The 21975-nt window shown below is 47.9% G+C and overlaps 1 protein-coding gene across 20 annotated transcripts in view; it reads right to left on the reverse strand.

The window, feature by feature from the left end:
• TNXB (tenascin XB) overlaps nucleotides 1-21975 on the reverse strand; it is a 112088-nt gene that overhangs the window by 58021 nt on the left and 32092 nt on the right. For 18 of the 20 annotated variants that reach the window (XM_081852226.1, XM_081852227.1, XM_081852225.1 and 15 more), the window contains exons 2-9: nucleotides 17853-18303; nucleotides 16171-16845; nucleotides 15157-15269; nucleotides 13688-13841; nucleotides 11355-11636; nucleotides 6518-7210; nucleotides 3758-4090; nucleotides 1378-1659 (exon numbers count right to left, since the gene is read on the reverse strand). In XM_081852226.1, the coding sequence (XP_081708352.1) occupies nucleotides 1378-1659; nucleotides 3758-4090; nucleotides 6518-7210; nucleotides 11355-11636; nucleotides 13688-13841; nucleotides 15157-15269; nucleotides 16171-16845; nucleotides 17853-18294 (2974 nt within the window). In that variant the 5' untranslated portion in view covers nucleotides 18295-18303. The remainder of the gene's footprint in view (nucleotides 1-1377; nucleotides 1660-3757; nucleotides 4091-6517; nucleotides 7211-11354; nucleotides 11637-13687; nucleotides 13842-15156; nucleotides 15270-16170; nucleotides 16846-17852; nucleotides 18304-21975) is intronic. The other 2 variants (XM_081852215.1, XM_081852218.1) reach the window with 2 other exon arrangements.

Here is a 21975-nt window from a genome sequence, read left to right on the forward strand (position 1 = left end):
TGCTGCCTCTAAAATCAAAAGTGGTACATCTCTGAATGCATAGGTGCCAACCCCCTGGGTGCCTGAGCACCCACAAAATTCCTCGTGAATTTGGCTGGGCACCCACAAATTTCAGTGCCAGGGCCATGCATGCTGCATAGCACCCATGGCCTGATCCAGCAGACAGGCTCTTACATTCTTAATCCTGTGCTCAGTACCACATATTGAGTGTCTGTGTTTCTGCAGAATTACAGACCTGGATAAAGTTAGGAAGGCCTAGAAATTACATGCGCATTTCAGAAGCAGCAGAGATTCCAGCAGATTAGGCTGCCTTGAATTAACGTTTGCACATTTTACAAATCTGAGACAGGGCGGAATTCAGGCTCCGAATATTACTTCTGAAAATTTAGAAATGTTCATGCTATCTTTTTTTTTGACTTCTGACAGTGAAGTTCAGTTTATAAAACTGAGGTATTGTCAATTACTTTGCAGATAATAATATGCCAATTCAAATGCACTTTTAAAAGAAAGAAAAACAGATGGATCCAACGGTCTGCATAACTGGGAGCGTTGGAATACATAATTTATGGAAGAGAGAAATTTCAGCGCAACAATTTATAATGTAATCATCATTAATCTGATGCAACAAAATTGGCAAGGCATGGTTATAATTGTTGGAAAATCTGCCTCATTTGTTTTTGCGCAGAAATAACATTGCCCCTGGTGAGTATCTGGCTTTGACTTTTTTTTTAAAGGTATATAAGCAAATGGGACCTGCAATGAAATGTGGTGTGGAGTGTGCTGGCATGAATTATTCTGGAAGGGGCATGGTAGCCACCTACTCCCCTTCTGGAATAATCCATTCCATTCCCTTTCCTACACACTTTTCTATTTAACCGCTGCCCAATAGTTAGCATTCTATGGATTGTATTCAACTAAATTCTACTCAGAGTAGACTCACTGAAATCAATAAACCTAGATTAGTTATGTTTCTTAACTTAAATGGTTCAACTCTGAGTATAATTAGCATTAGGTACAACCAAAACTGTTCTCGTTGGGCTGTTTTGGAGTTCCTCCATATGCCCCCCCCCTTACTAACTTTTTGTGGGGTTACTTCTGCAAACCTTGCCACGTCCCTCTTTTGCATGGACGGCACTGTTTTTGCTGCAAAAGCAATGGCACTCATACCTGAAGGGAAGGGTATTGTTCATTTAATTTATAAATTTATAATTTTCACACCCTGGTGTTCCCCCTGTAGGAGTCCAGGATAGTGATGGCGACTTATTTTTGCAAGCCAATTTGATTTAGGATTTGCTCGGCATCCCCCCACCCCAAACTCATTTCAACTCTAAAAATCAAGAAGCATGCCAACCAACATTTTGGAGAGACATCGCTCACCTGTAACCATCTCTGTGGAAACAGGGCCATGTCTCTTGCGGCCTACGAGTCCATAAAGACTGAACTTATACTTCCGGGAAGGCGCTAGGTCATAGATGGTGACTTCCTGGGATCCTCCGTCCACGGGGAGACTCTTCGGCTTGCCCTCAGCATCTTTATACTGGATCAAAAAGGAGTCAAAGGTCCCCGTGGGGACGTCCCAGGACAGGCGGGCAGAGTTCTCTTTGACGTCCAAGACGGAGAGGTGCCCCAGAGTGGGCTTCTCCAGGGCTGGTGCTGGGGCTGAAAAACGAACAAGAGGAAGAGAGGATGATGGCTGCTGAACTCTTAAAAAGGAAAGAAGTAAGTGGATGGGAGAAAATATAATTCTTCTAATCCCCAAGTATTTTTATTTTATTTTACCAAGCCTACCCAGAAGAAGTCTATTTTATTTCTGCAGTTTTTAATTGCTGGTTTTAATACTGTTTCGTGATCTGTGTTCTATCTTACGCAACCAAGTCTAGTGCCACCTAATGACCAAACTGTAATGACCAAACAATCCATGAGCCCAGGGGACAGTGGACTGCGAGCAACTTGGCTACAGTCCAGTCCCTCCTCTGGACTGAAGAAGTTTATTTCATGGTAGGTTATCAGTTGCATTCATTAATTCATTGATTTCCAGATTTCTACACCACTATATTTTCAGAAAACTACCCAAGCGGTGTCTATAGGAGCCAGTGATGGCCACCAGCTTGAATGCCTTTAAAAGAGGATTAGACAAATTCATGGAGGCAAGGCAATAATAATAATGATAATAATGATAAATATTATTATTTATACCCTGCCCATCTGGCTGGGTTTCCCCAGCCACTCTGGGAGGCTATCAACAGCTGTTAGCCATGATGGATATGCTCTGCCTCTCTTTGCCTCTGAATGTGAGTTACTGGAAATGGAAGGTAGGCAGAGTCCTGTTGTGCTCCATATCTCACTTGCAAGCTTCCCACAGGCATCCGGTTGGCCACTATGAGAAGAGGATGGATGCTGGACCTGATGGGCCCTTGGTCTGATTCAGCAGGCTCATCTTATGTTCTTCAGTACACAGATATAGAATGCACAACACAGATCATAACACAGCACCGAAGCATTAATAATGAGAACTGAAAACTGTAGAAATAAAACAGATCAAGGCTGCACGGAAACAAGGGAGAAACATGCTAGGAGGAAGGCACACTTGGCAAATCCACAACGTGATCAACTCCCGCCCGGGAACCAATATCCCCACTGTGGAAGGACATGTGGGTCCAGAATTGCCCTCCACAGTCACTTACGGACTCATTGTTAAAACCGTGTTTATAGAAGACAATCTTACTCGGCTACGAGTGATCGCCGAAGAAGAAGAAGAAGAAATATTAAAAGCACATCATGTCCCCCCAAGAAGCCTGGGAAATGTATAAGGCTGTTTGGAATTATAGCTCTGTGAGGGGTATACTATAGTTCCCAGAATACTGGGGGTGTGGAGATGTGCTTTAAAAGTAGGGTGTGTGTGCAGCCTAATTTGGGAAGGAGTTGAGAGGAAAGGGAGGTTAGCAATATAACACTGAAAGAACACAGACACGTTGGGGCTTGATTCACTTTGATGGGAAGAGAATTCCAGGAAACTGGTGCCGTAATGCTAAAAGCAGGTGCTCAAGTCACAGCACAGTATTGCAAGGGTGTGTGCGGCACCATCCTTCATCACACACAAGTGATCCCAGGGCAGTTTCCATCATATTAAAAAAATACAAAACCAAAATACAGTATGTAAAACGTAACTAATTACTGCAGCAGTATAGAGGCCAATCAACATGGCAACTCTTGCTAGGTAACCCTCTAGAATGGTTGTGGGGACCTCCTTCCCTTACGCCTTAGGATTCAGTGTTGCCCGACCCCCATCCCACACCCAGCAAGCAGCTCATGATAAATAACCGTCAACATCTCAGAATCCTGCAAAGTGGAATGAAAAAAATTTGGTGTTTATCACACCAGAATGGAGAAGCGGGCTGCTGAACCCCAAAATTTGGGTCTGGAAGAAATATGGGAGTTAGTGGGTTAGAGAACTTCCTGGTTTGTGTCAGAAATATTATAAGAGGTGTTATGAAGTTGTCTTTGTGCAGGTTCTGAAACAAAGCAAAGGAGGCCTAGAAAAAAGAAAGGTGATCAAGTATAGCTGGGTAAATGAGGGTTGTGGCTCGTGCCTAGAGCATCTCTTCTAAATGGAGAAGGTCCTTGGTTGGCTGGGATTGCCCACTGAAAGCCTGGCGAGCTGTTGCAAGTCAGTGTAGGCAATGCTGAGCTAGACGGAGCCATGATCTGACTCTGCATATGGCAGCGTCCTCATTTCGGGGAGCCCAGAGCGATGTACCTGTGGATGTCTTTGTAGTTAGAGGAGGATTGTAGCTCCCATCAGGTTTCTCCCCACTTAACTCCAGTTCGTACTCCGTTCTGGGGGTCAAACCCATCACGGTGACGCTTCTCTCTGTCCCCGGTACTCTGATTTCCCCTGGTGGGGCACTGGATTTGGGGTCCCTGTACTGAAGGGAAAAGCTGCGGAAGGAACTGGGTGGGGCCGACCAAGTCACACGGAGACTGTCCGGAGAGACGTCCGTCACAGTCAGGTCCTGCAGTGGCACTTCAGGGCTTTTTGTGGTGAGTCTAGGGGAAGTTTGGGTCTTGGCAGCTGAAGGAGATCCTGGAGCTGAAGAAAGAGAGATGTCGGGTGAGAAAATTGCAACCTCCTCCCCGGCTTTACTCCAACTAGCATACCTCCTCGTTCCCTGGGCATGGAATAAGGAGTGAAAGGCATATTGACTACTGTAGTGTACTCAGTGGCAGTGGGCTGCCCTTGAAGGCTATGTGATGGCTTTAGCTAGTAAAGAATGTGGCAGTCCATAAACTTAGGGCATGGGTCACTGATAGCACATCTCAAGAGGGCTCCAGGCCCTGTGCTATTTATTTATTTTATTTAACAAAATGTATATACCGCTTTAGGGTTTTTTTGTAGGGCTGTGCGTTTTTTGTTTTCTTTTTTTGCAATGAGTGAGAGTATTTACACTAAACTCACCCTCCACTTTCACCCTAGACCTAATTTGCCAAGAAAATTTGAATGAGGATAAATTTTATTAAGAATTACATGCCCAAACATAACTTTGTTTTAATTCTAATCAAGAATGCTGATTTTAGGGGAGAGCAGGGGCCAGTTCAGTGGAGAAGTATGCTAGCCAAACCTGTATCAGAGCTGACCCTGTCAAGAAGAGGGGGTGAGAAAAGGGCTGTATCCCACAAAATCATCCCTTTAGCACAAGGACTTCCACCTGTGCAATGGGACTCCCTGTCCCTCCCCAATGGGGGCAAATGAGGCAAATAAGTCCCGTTACATGGGCAGAAGTCGTTGTGGTACTGGATAGAACCACAATCATTTCCTCTATGGCCTCTTCACCCAGTCAGAGAGAGCACCTGCTTGAAAAAGACACACGCGCACACCCCACTCAAATATCCCAGTTAATTTCAAGGTGAGCACATAGAGATGCTGAGCAGTGGATGGTGGGAACAGCAGCTACGTGAACTGGTTTGATGGGTGCGTGGTGGAAGCCAACATTGCTGCAAAAGAAAGTGTGTGATTGAGGGAGAAATCTTTCAGCCGCACAGAAGCAACATGAAGGCAACAGCTCGGGACCACTGCTTTGCCTGGAGGAAGAATAAAGCAGTTAAACACAAAGGTCTCCAGAGACACTTTTGACCAAGGTCAGCACGCGACTATGGCTGGGAAAAGGGTGCACAATGGAAGATAAATAAATCACGTGACAGAGAAGAAGTAGTGCCAAAACAACATTTCGCAGAAACATAAAGTTCAGTGGAATTTCAAAATTCAGAAGGTGAAAAATTGTGAAGTTTATTTTTTTTGGGGTGGGGTGTCCCCTCTTTTATTTTAACTCTTTGGGTCTTCCTAATAAATGTTCAAGGCATAACCTTAAACTAAATACTTAAAACTAGATACAATAACCTGCCAGTGTGAGGTTGTGTTTAGAGCACTGGTGATCTAGAGATGGTTGCTATATTTCAGTCTAACCTACCTAGCAGGGTTTTAGAGAGGATAAAAGGGGAGGTTTGGACAAAGCTGGTGTTTTAGACAGAAAACCAGAATAAAAATGCAATGAAATACTTAAATCAAATCCTTCTCAGTCACCCTGTTTTCCTCTCCAAACATCATTTATATTTAGCATCATACTTGACGGGGATCATCATAAACATTTTTATCAAGAAGCCTATAAATACTCCTTTGTTTGCAAGCAAATTCATAGGACAGGGGGTCCCCCTCAAGGCCTTGCTGGACTACAACTTGAATCATCCCGCTGGCCTGTGGCCATGCTGGTTGGGGCTCATGGGAGTTGGAGTCCAACCACAACTGTCTTTTGCTTGCTTGTTTGTTTTGTTTTTGGGTTTAGATCCCCTCCAAAGGCTATCGTAGTTTGGTTCACAGACTTTCAGACGATCTTGTGGCAACACAGACAAGGAGCAAAGGCAAACACAGCGACTGCGAGAAGCAGTGTGTAGCACAAAAAAACAGACTGGACAAAATTCCGGGAGCTGCAAGTGATTGCATTATTTGGCTTCAGGAAGAAGAAGATAATTAGCTGGTGGACACCGTGACATTGGCGTGAAGAACGATACAAGTGAGGAAGTCAAGAAAGCTGTTGATTAGGAAAAAGAGAACACAATTAGCAGGCCGCTGTCTGAATGACTTTCTGGAGCAGGGGTGGGGAACCTCAGGCCTGAGAGCAGAATGCGGCCCTCTACCCTCCTCAATCTGGCCCTCAGAACTTTCCCCAGGCCACAACCTTTGTCAGTCACGCTCCACCCTCTCTTCAAGTCTTTTCAACTAGCTGGAAGAGGTCCTTGAAATGTAATACAATGCCTCTCGCTTGTTTGGTCTGAGAATGGAGACTTTAAAAAAAAAAAAAAGGTTCCCCACTCCTGTTCTGGAGAATGCGAAAGCAACACATGTCTGGACGGCACACAGATTCAGTGTGGTGGCAACACGGACGAGGCATGTGATTGTATGATTACAGGCAAGAAGGAGATAGCGAACCACCCTGGGAGACGGACGTCCTACCCATCCTGGTACCTGTGGCGGTTATAAAGGAGTATGACTTAGAGGAACGTCCTTTCAGCACCCCGTGGATTTCCACATGGTAGGTTGTGCCAGGATCCAATCCGGTGATAACTGCTCTGGAGGAATCTCCAGGCACCACTAGCTCCCCTACTTCTCCAGTCCCCGTATTGCGGTAGAGGATGACCACGTTGTCAGAGACCCCTCTCACGCTGTCCAGAGACACCTCAATGCTGCCCGAGGAGCTGCCTACTACCGCCGGCTTGGGATGGTCTGAGTGGGAGTAGCTGCCTCTCGCAGTTGGGGATTCTGTCTTCTGAAGCAGATCGTCAGTCTCTCTATCAAGCCGGTCCTTGAAACTCTCTATGACCTCCTCTGGCTTCCGGAGAATTAGATAGATGTATATGTCCCTGGCCACACTCTGTATGGTCCGGTTGCCATGGAGAGGGAAGTTTATGGCGTGGAGGTAGCTCTCCAGACGCTCGAGGAGGGTCCCATTGTACGGGGAGAGCTTGGTCGAGATGTTCTCTGTCATTTTCTTCATGAAAAGCTCCTTAGCTTTGGTGACGTTGGAAGGGCTACGTCCTGGCTGCGGCCTGTTGCCCGGCTGCCCGGCTCCAGGCCCAGAGGAGGAAGAGTCAGGCCTTCGGTGGGAAGAAGAGGGGGGTGGTGTGGAGTACTGGCGGACTGGCTGGCTCAGAGCTGGTGCTGGTGGGATCAAAAATTGAGGCAGTTACAGCAAAGGAGGGGATGAAAGTGAGCTGTGGAGATGGGATGCATGGGAAGTGGTAAATCAATTGCAGAGGTAGATCCCCAATTGGTTAGAAAATCCCTGGTTTCCCACCCATCCACCCCTTCTGAAGCAGCCTGCAGTGGAGTTGGCACCCCACAGAAGAGACATGCGCACTGCTGACGCCTTCTTGGGAACCTTCCTTCAAGCTCTCACATCAGCTGCAATAAAAGCGAGGCAGTTAGTTTGAGCTCTCCTCAGAAATCACCCTTGTAGCGCTTTCCATGCGTTGGATCTCCAGAGACCTGTGAGCTGTAAAGAGAAGGGAAGAACAAAGGGCTGTGGGAGAGAAAGGGACGCTGTAAAGAGAAGGGAAGAACAAAGGGCTGTGGGAGAGAAAGGGACGCTATCTTCTGACCACTGCAGCTGTCGAAAGGAAATAATGAGATGGTAATAATACTTGGATAGAAAAGATGTGTGGAAAAGATTATGGTGAAAGATGAGAGGCACCGAATGTGGGCAGTTTCATATTCATCTTGCAGTTACCCTTTGGCACACAAGTTTCCTACTGGGATGCTGTCTCCAGGACACCCTCCACACCCCAATTCCCCTTAAAGAGTCCACCTTCTCACTGCCGTCATTGCTCGCTGTGGCTGTCCTCCTTGCTCACTGTTCTTGCCACCTGAATACCTGTGAGGTTGAGACCCAGCAAGCAGGCAGGCAGTGGCAGCCTTTGCCCCCCAGGGATGGCTGTTGGGACTGGTGCCCTTTGGGATGTGGGGTGGAAGGCAGGGAAGCCCAACAGTAGGCGGAGCCATAGCCAATGACAGGCAAGAGCCAGAGCCAATGGCAGGTGGAGCCAACTAGTCCTAGATTTGCCTCCATCTTCCTTCCTGCCAAGTTTTTCTTTGGGGCATTGCTGGGCTTAAAGGAGAAGGAAGGTGACAGCCAGGGCTTACGGCCTGAACTGGTTTTAAGAAAGAAGGTGGGCAGTTGGGCACTGGCTGAGGGCAGAATGAGGTTGGTGGGGTGGTGCCTCAGTTGTCTTCCACTGCTGAGCCTCCTTTTCACCACCATTGTTGTCTAGGCTGGAGACAGATGAACATGCAAGCCTTGTCCCTGTGGTGTTCTCCTCCTACTGCTGCTATCCCACACTTTCTCCCCCCTAAAGTCAGAGATTCCTCATGCTTTGAAAATCCAAATAGGAGAGCTGCATCGATCGCATAGGGAATCTCCAAATTTAGGGTGGAGAAAATGGGGGACAGCAGAAGTTGGAGGAGAATGACGTGGGCGATTCAAAGGAGACACAAGAGGTTCACAATCCACATTAAGCTAAGGTATGAGCAGGTCCCTAGTCCTAGCAAGGAGTTAGGAAGTAACAATGGAGGATCGCTGGGCCTAGGCATACGTTTGTTGAGTTTTGTTATGACCATTTCTTCCATTTCACCATGAGGTTTTAGTCCTTTATCAAAATTGGGAGAATTGTAGATTTCGAAAGATAGCTGAGTTTCCGTTCATGCACTTATTTCAGAAAGCTGAGAACGTCAGCTTCACATTTTAATGCAAACCTGCCTCCTTTGCTCATCCTGAGCCATCCTTCTCCCTTAATCTCTTGCCACGTGGCATAACCTGTGGCCCCATAAGCTCACCTGCTGGCCTCACATGTGGATTGATTTGCATGTTAGGGAAGCAGATGGCATGGACTATGAAACCCAGTCCTGTTTCCCTACCAGTTTTGTACTAGTTACAGATAGGTAGCCGTGTTGGTCTGCCATGGTCAAAACAAAATAAAAAAATTCCTTCCAGTAGCACCTTAAAGACCAACTGAGTTAGTTCTAGGTATGAGCTTTCGTGTGCATGCACACTTCTTCAGATACACTGAAACAGAAGTCACCGGACCTTTCTATATAGTGAGAAGGTGGGGAGGGGTATTACTCAGAAGGGTGGTGGGAATGGGTGATTGGCAGATAGCTGCGATGAGCCTGTTGACGACTCTTAACGACTGCAATAGGTCTAACAGGAAAAAGCAAGGGGTGAGAAGGTGAAAAATGGCTTTGTCATGTATAATGAGATAAGAATCCAATGTCTTTGTTCAAACCAGGTCTCTCCATAGTTTGAAGTTTGGTGATAAGTTGCAATTCAGCAGCTTCTCTTTCCAGTCTATTTCTGAAATTCCTTTGTAATAGAACAGCTACTTTGAGATCTTGTATAGAATGTCCTGGGAGATTGAAGTGTTCTCCTACTGGTTTTTCTGTCTTGTGGTTCCTGATGTCGGATTTATGTCCGTTTATTCTTTGGCGTAAGGTCTGGCCTGTTTGTCCAATATAGAGAGCTGAAGGACACTGTTGGCATTTTATGGCATACACAATGTTAGAGGATGAGCAATTAAATAGTCCCGAGATGGTATGTGTGATGTTGTTGGGGCCAGTAATGGTGTTGTCCGGGTGTATGTGACAGCAAAGTTGGCATCTGGGTTTATTGCAGGCTCTGGTGCCAGTGTCCGTGTTAAGTCTGGTTATAGTATTATTGTGGGTTAGGAGTTGTTTAAGATTGGGGGGCTGTCTGGAGGCAATGAAAGGTCTTCCTCCCAGAGCTTGATGACAATGACAGACAGTTCTCTTTCTCAAGCTCTGGGAGGAAGACCTTTCATTGCCTCCAGACAGCCCCCCAATCTTAAACAACTCCTAACCCACAATAATACTATAACCAGACTTAACACGGACACTGGCACCAGAGCCTGCAATAAACCCAGATGCCAACTTTGCTGTCACATACACCCGGACAACACCATTACTGGCCCCAACAACATCACACATACCATCTCGGGACTATTTAATTGCTCATCCTCTAACATTGTGTATGCCATAAAATGCCAACAGTGTCCTTCAGCTCTCTATATTGGACAAACAGGCCAGACCTTACGCCAAAGAATAAACGGACATAAATCCGACATCAGGAACCACAAGACAGAAAAACCAGTAGGAGAACACTTCAATCTCCCAGGACATTCTATACAAGATCTCAAAGTAGCTGTTCTATTACAAAGGAATTTCAGAAATAGACTGGAAAGAGAAGCTGCTGAATTGCAACTTATCACCAAACTTCAAACTATGGAGAGACCTGGTTTGAACAAAGACATTGGATTCTTATCTCATTATACATGACAAAGCCATTTTTCACCTTCTCACCCCTTGCTTTTTCCTGTTAGACCTATTGCAGTCGTTAAGAGTCGTCAACAGGCTCATCGCAGCTATCTGCCAATCACCCATTCCCACCACCCTTCTGAGTAATACCCCTCCCCACCTTCTCACTATATAGAAAGGTCCGGTGACTTCTGTTTCAGTGTATCTGAAGAAGTGTGCATGCACACGAAAGCTCATACCTAGAACTAACTCAGTTGGTCTTTAAGGTGCTACTGGAAGGAATTTTTTTATTTAGTTTTGTACTAGAGGTATCTGTGGCAGAGATCAGGCACTTAGTGTTGGCATCCCGTTAGGTTGAAGAACTGAAAGCAGGAATGGGAGTTGGTCAATCGGAAGAGCGCTGTGGCGTTTGCCTTCTAGGTGGGTCATAAGAAAGGGTTAAAACGAGTGTGATGTGATTGGCCAGTGGAAACTGATAGGAGGAGTTAGAGTTAGAGTGGATGTTTTTGGAAGTCAGTTGAGAGTTGGGAGTTGGAGAAGGAAGAGGGAGGATAAGTCTGTGGGTTGGTCGAGTTGTGTGGTGAGAGAGTGAGAGGAACTGTTAGGTGGAGTCAGATAGATAGATTGTTGGGATAATCAGTTTGAAGTTGTTAGGAAACCTTAAACGTGTACATGGTTATAAAAACAAACCTGATTATTAGTTAATGTTAACAACTGTGTGTACCCGAGGGAAACAGGTTGGTGGCAGCGAAGAGGCAATCAAAGTGGTGGCACAGGTATCAATAGACCGTCAAACGTCCGGGGACCCTGTGTGATCACCACAAGCACTCTGCTTCCCTTTGCCTTTGCTGTGTTCTGGATCGCAAACTGTTTCGGGAAGTGTGGATTAGGTAGGTCTGCCTTTCGGTACAAATTGAATCTCTCCCCAGCTGAGACAAGGGGCAACCCTAGTTCCCAGCTGTCACTCCTGGGGCCCTACCAGTTGTGCTGACGATGATGCTGGTGGCTCGGCTGTTCTCGCCGCTCTGGCGGGCAAACATGGTGATACGGTATCGAGTGCTGCTCTCCAGCTCGTCCAGGGTGACGCTTTCAGGCGCTGCAGGCAGTTCCACACGCTTCACGGCCTGGGCGGGCCGAGAGGCAACCAGAGGCACGTAGCTCAGGATGTAGCTGTCAGGGCGAGAAGCTGGCGGTTCCCACTCCAAGGTCATGGAGTTTTCTGTCACCTGCGACGACTGCAGGCCACGCGGAGGAGCTACTCCTGGGAGGGGGAGAGATGTATATAGCACACAAGGCACTCAAATGAGACAGGAGGGCACTTAGAGGCAGCAGGAGCTTGTGCGGAATGAAAGTAGCAGGGAGGGAGCGGAGGCAGAGCGCTTTAAAACTGAGGACTAGAACCTTGATTTGTTGGTGCAGGGTGTAACAGGAAGTATGGGTGTTTAGTTCTATTCCATACTTAAAACCGGACAGCGTAATGCTGGTGGTTAATAATAATAATAATAATAATAATAATAATAATAATAATAATAATGATGATGATGATGATTTATTTATACCCCGCCCATCTGGCTGGGTTTCCCCAGCCACTCTGGGTGGCTTCCAACAGAATATTAAAATACAGTAACCTATTAAACATTAAAAGCTTCCCTAAACAGGGCTGCCTTCAAATGTCTTCTAAAAGTCTCCCACATCTGGTGGGAGGGTGTTCCACAGGGTGGGTGCCACTGCCGAGAAGGCCCTCTGCCTGGTTCCCTGTAACTTGGCTTTTTGCAGCGAGGGAACCGCCAGAAGGCCCTTGGCACTGGACCTCAGTGTATGGGCAGAACGATGCGGGTGGAGATGCTCCTTCAGGTATACAGGACCGAGGCCGTTTAGGGCTTCAAAGGTCAGCACCAACACTTTGAATTGTGCTCGGAAACGTACTGGGAGCCAGAAGAAGTTTAAAGACTGTCTCAAGGCAAATCTTTAAAAAATGCAGTATAAACACCAACAATTGAGAAACACTGGCCTGTGAGCGCTCCAATTGGAGAACAGCCTTTACCAAAGGTGTCATGGACTTTGAAGATGCTCAGACTCAGGACGAAAGGGGGAAACGTGCTAAGAGGAAGACATATTTGGCAAACCCTCACCGTGATCGGCTCCCCCCCGGAAACCTAGGTCCCCACTGTGGAAGGATGTGCGTATCCAGAATTGGACTCCACAGCCACTAACGGTCTCACTGTTAAAACCGTGTTTATGGAAGACAATCTTACTCAGCTACGAGTGATCGCCAGAGAAGAAGAAGAAGAAGAAAAAGAAGTGCAGTTAAGGATATGATATGCAGGGGAAGGTGGTATAAGAATGTAAGAGAAGCTTTGCAGCTGCATCAGGCATCATGTTCTCGCAGTGCCAAAAGGAATCCTGAAACAGGACCAGTGCTTCTCTTGACACTGGAGATTCCCAGCAGCTGCTATTCGGAGGCATGTTGGCTGTGACAGTGGAGGCAGGACATAGCCATTGCTGTTAGCATCCACAGAGGCCATTTTAGGATAGCGTGACCAGTTTGGCTGCACTGGGCACCACGCTGCAGGGGGCGCCACAGCAATGCTGCAAAATGGAGCATGAGAGGCAGCAGGGGAGAATTTGGACACCACACAGGGCACCGCTGAAATGTGACAGCCCAAAGACCGCCACCGGTAGCCACTTGGAACCTTTACCCTCCATGAATTAGACTGCATTCGCACACCAGTGCATCCTGTTTCCAAACGTTCCACTATCTGCTAATTTCTGCAGCTTAGCTTTGTTGTAGCTTAGCTTTCACACAATGAAAAGGCCACTTCCAGAAGTGTAGAAGAATGTTGTGGGTGATTTTGGGTGTCCCTGCCTCTCTGCCTATGGATAAAAGGGGAAGAGGGAGAACTGGAGGATAGGTGGGTTATAAGGTGGTGCAGTGCATTTGGTCAGTTCCTCTGGCTGTTAACCGGAAGGTTGCTGGTTTGAGCCCACCCTGGGAAGGCTGCGGGCAAAAAGAGTTGGGCTAGGTGACCCTCAAGATCCCTTCCAACTACAGTTCTATGATTCTATGATCATTGTTATCACTGCCCCACAGAGAGTAATTTAGACTGGAGATGCGCACTCCTAAAGCTGAACTGGGAACAGGCCGCAAGGGTGGAGATGGACAAAAGAGAGAATAATAATAATAATAATAATAATAATAATAATAATAATTTATTATTTATATCCCACCCATTTGGCTGAGTTTCCCCAGCCACTCTGGGCAGCTCCCAATCAAGTGTTAAAAAGAGAAACACGTTGCTCCAGGCTACATACGTGTACGCACGGTCTGGGTGACGGGGGGTCCGTAGCGCTGCCCCTTTTCTGCCCGGACAGTGACAGTGTATTCCTCTCCCGGCGTCAGCCCTCTGCGTTCGAAGCCTGTCTCCGTGCCAGACAGACGTACTGATTCACCTGCCTGCTGATCCCGCTGCACATCAGAGGAGAAAGGTGCTGAGTAACTTTTCGGCACCAGAAGGAAACACCCAAAAACGCACCGCTGGGCAGTGCCCAGTTGTGTTGATACACACACGCAGCCCGGTCTGATTAAAGCTTTCTGAGTTGGCTGCCACCGCCACATCAAGCAGTAGCGAATGTCATATTTCAACCACGCACAGTGTAAATAAGTCCTTTCTGTCGCTCCTGAATCTCTCACAACCTGGGTTCACTGGATGACGTTGTAGTGTTAAGCGAGACCTCAACACCTGCCCAAGATATTATGCTGCTTGAGACAAAATGGTGCGCCCCTAGCCCACTTACAGAAACCAGCCGGAGGGGCAACTGGATCTTACTTTAGCACCAATCATAGGGCAACACCCTCCACCACAACTGAGGGCAGCAAGCTAGCTGAGTTGCCACAGTGCAAGCTGCATAGTGCAACCAGCTCTGCCCTCCAATATCTCACTGGTGTACCCCTCAGCATCTGCCTCATGAAGTGGCTGTCTCACTCTAGCTAATGTTAGGGCCGGCCCTGATATACCTCTATTCCCTCTCCCCCCATACACCATTCACAATTTCCCCCTGTAGCCTTATTGGAGTTCCCTTACAATCTCCCCCTGTAGCCTTATTGGAGTTCACCGATTGGGTCTGCGTTGCTCCGGGACAGGAAGAAGGAAGTCAAATGACACCGAGGTTGGTTCAAAGAAAGAGTTTATTCTGCTCTCCGGATAGCAGAAGGCACTTGCGTGGTGATTCCACAGCAAGTCCAAAGAAATGAGAAGTTTCATGCAGTATATATATCCTCCAGGCACCCTCTCTCTCCTTCCTCCAACCACGTCAGCCTATGTACGCAGGTTGACATCACATATGTTCTTGCTCTGGTATTCTTAACCGTAAAAGGGAATTCCTTCCTGTACTTCTGACCATAAAAGGATCTTCCTCTTCCTACTCTTATCTTGGAGGAAGAGGTCATCATCTCCGAGAACACACTCTGGCGTTGTTCCCGGACTTAGGACTGTGCGTCTTTTGTGGTCAGGACATAAGATAAGGCACAGATTGTCATCCTTGTTCCACTAGAACAGCCAAGGTCATCCTTGCCGTCACAAACTGATAAAGGAGAGGGCTCTGAGCACTTGTTTATACATTGACTCAGAGCGCAAGTTAATGGATTTTAGCTAAGGAAAAATAGGGATTTTGGTGCAGTTTCAAACTGCCTGCACAGTCAGTTTTGGGTTTGGGAAACCCATTCCTTCACCCCCTTCCCTGCTTTCTGTGGAAGCACATTGTCCCAAAGAGTGGTTGCTTACTGTGGGCTTCACGTGAATTTCATACGCATCCACAGATACTTCCGGGCGGTTCCACTCCAAGCGGAAGGACGTCTCATCTCGATTTTTCACATGGATGCCAATGGATGGAATCTCTGTTCAAGTCAAGAGCAAGAGGAGGGTGGTGGAGAGGCAGAAAGAGTTGAAAACCAAATTTATTTCCAGCCTTCTTTTAACACTCACCCTCCCCAGCGTGTCCCCCCAAAGCGCATTGATCTGAACCTCAGCAAGATAAAAGCCCTGATGCCTAGGGTGGCTAGAACTTGCATGCCATTTGCATATGCAATTATACAGTATATGTATAGATGCAAATTTAGGAGGGCGAAATAATAAAAATGGAAATACAATACATCACACCACAGCAGGAAAGACTGTCATCGGGTGACCAGAGTGCCTGACTATGATAATTAAGATGATTTTATTCTCGAATTACATTCCCCTCAAGGTGATTTATGTACACATGTTTAAAAAACATTGTTTTAAAAACAAAGCAACAAAAAACCTCAAGACAGATTTAAAAACCAATATAAAATTTATAATAATAATAATAACAACAATAATAATTGCTCGTGCTTCACCCCAATATCCCAGGGCAGGTCACAGCAATTTAAAATGAAACATTAAAAGCAGATGTTTTTAAAAAATGAATGTAAATGTAATGATTTTTTTAAAAAAATGTATAATTATTAAAAAATTGCAATCACCAAAAATAGCGTGGATGAACACCTAAACGAAAGAAAAATGAGCACTAAATCAGAGACCTTTTCATACCGTATGTAAAAGCTTGTTCGGTATGCTGCCTACTATTGATGAACAAGACAACTATTTCCCTTATGAAAAACAAAGGCTTCCTCTCACTTACACGGTTGGCAAGCATCAGGGTTTGACCTGAAGTGCCTGAGGAACTTGCAAAATAGCCTGAGGGCAAGAGAAGCTAACCCAACACCCTGAGCCACTGGGCCGCAGCGATTTCGTCTTCAGGTGTTTCCTACCTACCTATGGAACAGTCTTCTCCCGAATAACCGTCATGACAGAGGCACACTCCGTTCTGGCACTCCCCGCGGCCGCTGCAGTCCTCCGGACATGCCAGTTGCCCGCAGTCCGGCCCGGTATACCCCTTGTGGCAGGCGCACACGGCTCCTTTCAGGCAGCGGCCTCTCTGGTTGCAGTCATTGGGGCAGGCCTTGGTTCCACAGGCTGGGCCCGTGAAGCCAGGCTCACAGACGCACCGCCCGTTGTGGCACTCTCCCCGCCGGTTGCAGTTGCTGGGGCAGGCTCGGTTCCCACAGTCGGGCCCGGAGTAACCAGGGTCGCACACGCACTGCCCATCCACACATCGGCCACGACCTTGGCAGTCCTGTGGGCAGGCTGGGTCGGCACAGGAAGGTCCAGAGTAGCCAGGAAAGCAGGCGCAGCGCCCGTCCACGCAGCGCCCTTGGTCGTTGCAGTCGTCTGGGCAGGAAGGCGGCTCCTCGCAGCGGGCACCGGAGTAGCCGGGGCGGCACTGGCAGCGCCCATTCACGCACTTGCCACGCTGGGGGCCACCACAGCCACCTGGGCAGGTTGGCTCGGCACAGGTGGGGCCACTCCAGCCTGCCTCGCATTCGCACAGGCAGCGGGAGAGGTCGAAGGAACCATGGTTCGAGCATAAGGTTCGGGTGTCCGTCTGGCCTGGGTGAGGGGTGAGAGAAAGTAGGGAAGGGAAGAAGGGGGTCAGGGATTGAAAGCCAGGCCACACCTAACCATCTTGTGGGTTTCTTTATTTGCACGTACAGTCATACCTTGGTTCGTGAATGGAATCCGTTCCAGAAGTCTGTTTGACTTCTGAAAATGTTCGAAACCAAGGTGTGGCTTCCGATTGGCTGCAGGAGCTTGCTGCACTCAATCAGAAGCCGCGTTGGATGTTCGGGTTCAAAAGAACAGTCACAAACCGGAACACTTCCGGGTTTGTGGCGTTCGGGAGTCAAAATGTTTTAGTCACAAGGCGTTCGAGAACCAAGGTATGACTGTAATGCCTATCTATCATGCCTGTCAGGAGCGAGCCAGCAGTAAATCACACTGTGCAAGTTGGAGTTAACTCTTTATTAGCAAGAACACAATAGAAACAGGAGGGTCAGGCCTAATGAGCACAGCAGCTCATCTCCAGTAGGCCTTGCCCCTACGAAGCAGTTGCTAAGACTGAAGGCTCCTGCCTCCTCACAGCTGCCCAAGTCCCATCCTCCCCAGGGTTTCCCCTCAAGCAATCAGAGACTGCGTTTGTGTGAAGCCAACCTCTCCTCTGCCCTTTTCATGCCTCTTCTGGTTCTGGAAGACCAGAGGAGAGGAGAGCTGGTCACAGCAGGAGTGGGAGACAACTGTGACTCTTTACCAGCCTGACTTATCTATGCTTCTTGACCTCCCTCTCATTCTGGACATTGCCACAGAGTCTCCCAGCTCACCAAACCCTGCCACATCTTCAGCTCATGACACCTCCTCCTCCCAGTCTTCTCCCTCTGACCACTCATCAGTGTCCCACCACCACTCCCCAGGCTCTGAGTCTTCCTCCCTTGGAAGAAACTGTTGTGGCATACAGGGTTCTCTCCCACCCGCATTACATCCGCACAAGAACTCAGTGAGGTAGGTTTCCTTGTGCCTCAGGGGGGTCACTTCGGTGCTGCATACCCTCTCCAAGGCCTTACCTGTACTAGCCTGGGAACTGCTGGTCGCAGGGCAGCAGCCTCCCCCAGCCTGGCAGGTGTCCCGCAGTGACCGCACTTCGTTCTCTAGTGCCTGCAGCCGTCTCAGGAGGTCCTGGGTGTCCTCGGTGCCCGGTGGGCACCCACAGGACTGCTGGGGCAGGTTGATGCGGTGTGTGAAGACCACATGCTCTTGGTCTGGCCCTTCCAGCGTGTGCTCGTACAGGCCCCCTCCTCTGGAGGAGCCAGGAGGGCCCAGCGCCTCTTGGGGTGCAGAGGAGGCGCCCTCATCCTCGGTGCCATCTCCCTTCAGCTTTATTGTGTAGATATGAGAGAAAACGGTAGCGTTGGAGGGGATGACCCGGTGGGGCACATGCGCCTCCCAAGAGGTCCCCAGCCATAAGAGGAACAGAAGGAAGGGCATGGGTCTTGGTTGTCTCCCCATGCTCTAGACCTGTGAGGGAAATGGCAACAAAAACAGATGGATGGATGAGGGCCGACAAAATGGACCTGAAGGTGCATTCGGTTGTGTGGAATATTGCATCTGTTTTCCTGATTACAATGGAAGTACTTCTGTCCAATTTTCTAATATTTCTTTCACACTCTGTCAGAGAGCTAGCCAGCAATAAATCACAGAGAGTATATATGTTAGGAGAAACAAGGCCTGCTCACAGTTGCCTGGCTTAATGAGCACACCAATTCTTCTCAGTAGTTTTTGTCCCTATGAGGCAGTTGTGGAGGCTGAAGATCTCCTCCTTCCCACAGTTCCATAAGTCTGTTCCTCCCAGGTCTATACCAAGCAATCTAAGACTATGCCAGCACACCTGTCTCTGCTCCTAAACAGCCTCGGCCCAATATACCTGAAGGAGTGTCTCCACCCCCATTGTTCAGTCTGGACACTGAGGTCTAGCTCCAAGGGCCTTCTGGTAGTTCCCTCACTGCAAGAAGTGAGGTTACCGGGAAGCAGGCAGAGGGCTTTCTCGGCAGTGGCGCCCGCTCTGTGGAACGCCCTCCCACCAGATGTCAAGGAAATAAACAACTATCTGACTTTTAGAAGACATCTGAAGGCAACCCTGTACAGGAAAGTTTTTAATATTTGATGTTTTATTGTGTTTTAAATATTCTGTTGGGAGCCACCCAGAGGGGTGGAGTATAAATAATAACTTATTATTTTAATTATAAAGAACCGTATGCCACTCCAAAGTCTCTCATCCTGTCACTGTCATGGCCACTGGTTTAGAGCTGGTGAGAATTAACAGCATACCTTTCTGGAGGAATGAAGGTATTCTCAATCCCTGTTCTGCATGATTTGGACAGTTCTGCATTTAGCTGCATGCAATGGCCACTCCCATGTCTACTCTGGCGAGAGGCGTCTGATAAGGTCAACTTCTCCCTACAAAGGTTGATGCCATAATTTTTTTCTGCTGCCACTGTTTCTGGGAATAGCAGGTAGGCAGAGAGCTGTTGGCTCATGTCCATCTTGTGTCTGGTTGGCTACGGTGAGAACAGGACGCTGTACTAGATTTAGGGGTGCCAACTTTAATAAAATATTTGGGGGCCCAGGTAAGGTCTCCCCTAACATGAGCACACCCATACCATTTGAATGGCAATGCCCATCAACATTGGGGGGGGGGCTAATTTTATTGAAGGGCCCAAGGGGACCTCGTCCCCTAGAGGTTGGCTCCTATGACTAGATGGGCCGAGAGAGACTGGCTTGCTTAAGACCACCGGGTCCGTTTATTTCTGAGGCGAAATTTGAACCATGGACCTCCTGATTCACTGCTCAACTTCTTGGCTGCCCGCTACACCGCATCAGCTTTCATGTAATAGCCAAGAGGGGGGACGGTGCTTTTGGCCAAAGCTACGTTAGGAAAGCATAATTGTTTGACAATACAATTATCCCACAGTTCAAAATATGTGTTTGTTTAAGGTTCGTTCTTTATTGGCTAGTCTTCAGCCAAAGCTCTCAGGGTGGCTTAGGAAGATTAAAAACAAAATTAAGTCAGCAAACAGCAGAGTTGATAGAAGCTCCAACCTTGAAACATTCGGCATAAAATGTTCCTTGGTAGCCACAGTGTGTGAAAGGGAAATGGGAGCGCAATGAATGACGCATGACTGCTTAGTAGGAGAAAGGATGGAGCTCAGTGGTAGGGCATCTGATCTGCATGCAGGATCTCTCTAGGCAGGGCTGGGTTTCCGCCTGACACCCTGGAGACCCACTGCCAGTCAGTGTATACTAAGGCAGTGTATACTGTGTTCCTGTTCCATAACTCTCCCTCTCTGAGCACTTATTCAGACTTCCGCTTATCTCAGTGCTTTCCCCAGGGGAAAATCACTCTTTAGTGCTCCGTCAGAATAAATGGTGATGCAGGTTTTCTCCACAGAGGCATTTGCTCCCGTTTAGCACTAAAGAGCAGGTTTTCCCTGCGAAGGGAGAGGGGAAAGGGGAAAGCTGCTGGGATCCAGGTCTGGTAAAGTGTGAAAATCTCCCATGCTTTCTAAAGGCACAGGACAAGCGGAAGTGAGGACAAGCCCTCAATTTCAATCAAAGGGCAGCTACATCCAAGCCAGGTTTGAACCCACAGAGCGTTGAACGCACCATGTATTTAAGCTCTCATGCACCTGCTGATTCTTGTAACCTGTCGCTCGCCTTATGTGCCAATCTGATTTATACATCAAAGCCTTGGGCAGAACTGGAGTTGTGAGTTTGATGAATTTTCATGGATGAATTGCTGGGGAAATGTGGAAAAAAGATTGGAAAAAATGAGGGATTGGGGGAAACGGCATTTGACTGATTTAAAAGGTAAAGGTAAAGGGACCCCTGACCATTAGGTCCAGTCTGGGGTTGCGGCGTTCATCTCGCTTTACTGGCCGAAGGAGCCGGCGTACAGCTTCCGGGTCATGTGGCCAGCATGACTAAGCCGCTTCTGGTGAACCAGAGCAGCGCACGGAAACGCCGTTTACCTTCTCGCTGGAGCGGTTCCTATTTATCTACTTGCACTTTGATGTGCTTTCGAACTGCTAGGTTGGCAGGAGAAGGGACCGAGCAATGGGAGCTCACCCCATCACAGGGATTCGAACCGCCGACCTTCTGATCAGCAAGTCCTTGGCTCTGTGGTTTAACCCATAGCGCCACCCGCGTCCCTTACCCCTAAATATAACCCCACTTAATTAAAAGGAGGGAGGATATCCAGAAGACAAAATTAAAGTTTGTTTTTTTAAGGGGAAAGTGATTAACCAGGAACAACCAGCCAGCCAACAGGAGCTGTTCCTAGTAAATAAAAACAACTGTGAAGTTCAGGAAAATTCATGTCTGTTGACGCGTGTTAAAACCTCTCTCTCTCTTACACACACACACACACACACACACACACACACACACACACACATATAGACACAGAAGCTGTTCCTTGATGCAACCTCGGTTGGAGAAACCCACTGAAAGGGGTGGTTTTCTCGCCTGTTCCTGCAGCAGCACAACCGCTGGATTAAAAAACAACAACCAGCTAGGGAATTGTTAGGCACAATGCGGATATCTCCAATTGCATTGATGTGGACAGCAGGAATGCAAAACAGAGGCATGACAGGGATCCCATAGCGCTCGCCAAAGCCAAGCAGTTGGGAAGCAGGAACAGCAGTACACAGCAGGGGGCGGGGGGGGGGGAGGACGGAAGGACAAGCCATGGAGTGCTGTGAAATGCAAGCAGAGACGTGGCCAGGAGTCAGATATGGTGGAGGAAGCTGGCAGGGTAGAAGGGGAGAAACGGATTAGATAAGAGTGGGCCAGGACAGACAGAGGGAGCTCAATCTTCTCCTTAAAGCTTCCTTGTGACAACAGTCTGCAGCACAGCCGTGGATTGACCTGCCTCCAGAGGTTGTGGGATTTCCTTACTTGCCTGGGCCTCAAACTCCTGGATCCAATACTGTTCCCCCCCAAAAAAAAATACTTTTTATTGCTTTTTCATAGCAACAACAAATAAAACAAATACTTTTACATTCAAAAATTTGTATGTCTTCTTATTTACCCTGCGCCTTATTGCGCCCGGACTTCCTTCCATCCCTTCAATGGTTTTCATCTTTTCTTACAGTTTCTTATTTACACTCCATCCACATCACAAGATTTACA

This window comes from Podarcis erhardii (genome assembly GCF_964252035.2).
Source record: "Podarcis erhardii genome assembly, chromosome: 2".
In the NCBI taxonomy this organism is placed as follows: Eukaryota; Metazoa; Chordata; class Lepidosauria; order Squamata; family Lacertidae; genus Podarcis; species Podarcis erhardii.